The sequence below is a fragment of the Vollenhovia emeryi genome, unplaced genomic scaffold, assembly GCF_000949405.1.
Source record: "Vollenhovia emeryi isolate VEMERY1.0 unplaced genomic scaffold, V.emery_V1.0 DF948856.1, whole genome shotgun sequence".
Classification (NCBI taxonomy): domain Eukaryota; kingdom Metazoa; phylum Arthropoda; class Insecta; order Hymenoptera; family Formicidae; genus Vollenhovia; species Vollenhovia emeryi.
In genome coordinates this window covers 1-1,424 of record NW_011957510.1, presented here as the reverse complement: position 1 = coordinate 1,424, position 1,424 = coordinate 1, and the positions used below count along the sequence as shown (strand labels likewise).

The 1,424-nt window shown below is 44.8% G+C and overlaps 1 protein-coding gene across 1 annotated transcript; it reads right to left on the bottom strand.

The window, feature by feature from the left end:
* Window positions 1–70: 70 nt before the first annotated feature.
* Window positions 71–613, bottom strand: LOC105556347 (the record flags this gene model as incomplete). The annotated part of the gene is made up of 1 exon (XM_012003432.1): window positions 71–613. A coding segment is annotated over exon 1 (543 nt), but the record flags the coding sequence as incomplete, so codon positions are not given.
* Between the last annotated feature and the right edge of the window lie 811 nt (window positions 614–1,424).

Genomic DNA, 1,424 nt, shown 5'->3' with positions numbered 1-1,424 from the left:
TTCATTTGGCGCGTTTTTGGAGTTCGTTTAGGTATTCCAGATGCCAGCGCGCCCAGAAGTCTTGTCGTACCTTGCTTATGTGTTGCCAGGTCGACAGTCGATTTGCTGGAACAGATAGCAATTCGCCCTCGGGAGGGGCCGTCAATGGTCTGCCGATTAAGTAGTGAGCGGGCGTGAGTACATGCAAGTCGTTCGGATCGGAGGAAAGGGACGTCAAGGGTCTGGAGTTTAAAATGCCCTCTATTTCGACGGTAAATGTGTTTAATTCTTCGAATGTAAACAAAGAATCGCCCACCACGCGCTTAAAGTGATGTTTAAAGAGCTTAACCGTGGACTCCCAAAGCCCGCCGAAATGAGGAGCGCTAGGCGGTATGAAGTGCCACGTGATATGATGATTATTTAAATATCGGTTAATGAGCTCTATGTGTTCACTGGAATTGAACAAGACGTATAATTCCTTCAATTTATTGTTCGCTCCTACGAAGTTAGTCCCGTTGTCGGAATAGATGTTTTTTGGTAGGCCGCGTCGCGCGACGAATCGTCGTAATGCTGCTATGAAGCCTTCGGAACTTAAATCGCTTACGACTTCCATATGCACAGCCTTTATAGTCATGCATACGAATACGCATACGTAAACCTTGACTCTCGTACGGTTTCGATGTTTTCTCTCTTTCATATAAAAGGGACCGCAGAAATCGATACCGGTATTTGTGAAGGGTATTGTCTCGCATACGCGAGGCGAAGGTAGATTACCCATCTTGTACTCGACCGTCTGAGAATCGAAGCGTAAGCAACGCACGCATGTACGCACAATTTTTCGAACTTGATTTTTGCCGTCGAGCAGCCAGTATTTCCGCCTAAGTATATATAGCGTATTTTGTATCCCGGTGTGATAATGACGTTCGTGGGTTTCGCGGATGATCTGATCGGTGACGTGAGTCCGGCTAGGGAGTAACATTGGATGTTTTTGTGAAAATGTCAAATTTGAGGATTGGAGACGCCCTCCGACGCGTAGTACGCCGTCTTGGTCAATGAATGGGCTTAAATTGCTTAATTTGCCCCGATACGGATGCTTATCCTTTAGTTTCTTAAGTTCGTCGGAGAAATGAGATGCTTGAAGTAATTTTATTACTCGTAACTCTGCCTTATCTATTTCCTCAGGACGCAACGGTCCTCGGTATGTGCTATTCGGCCGAAAGCGAAGACAATGAGCTATAACTCGACATAGTTTAGAATAGGACGAATATTTTTCTAATATACTGTGATCGATAACGGTCGCGACTAAGCATATATTTTGTTTTAATTCTGGTAATTCGATGGTCTGTAGGATTTGTTTAGGCCAGTCGTTATCGTTTTTTGTCAACCACGCGGGACCCGAATGCCATAATTTGTTTTTTAAGAAGGCATGTGGTAACTGACCTCTC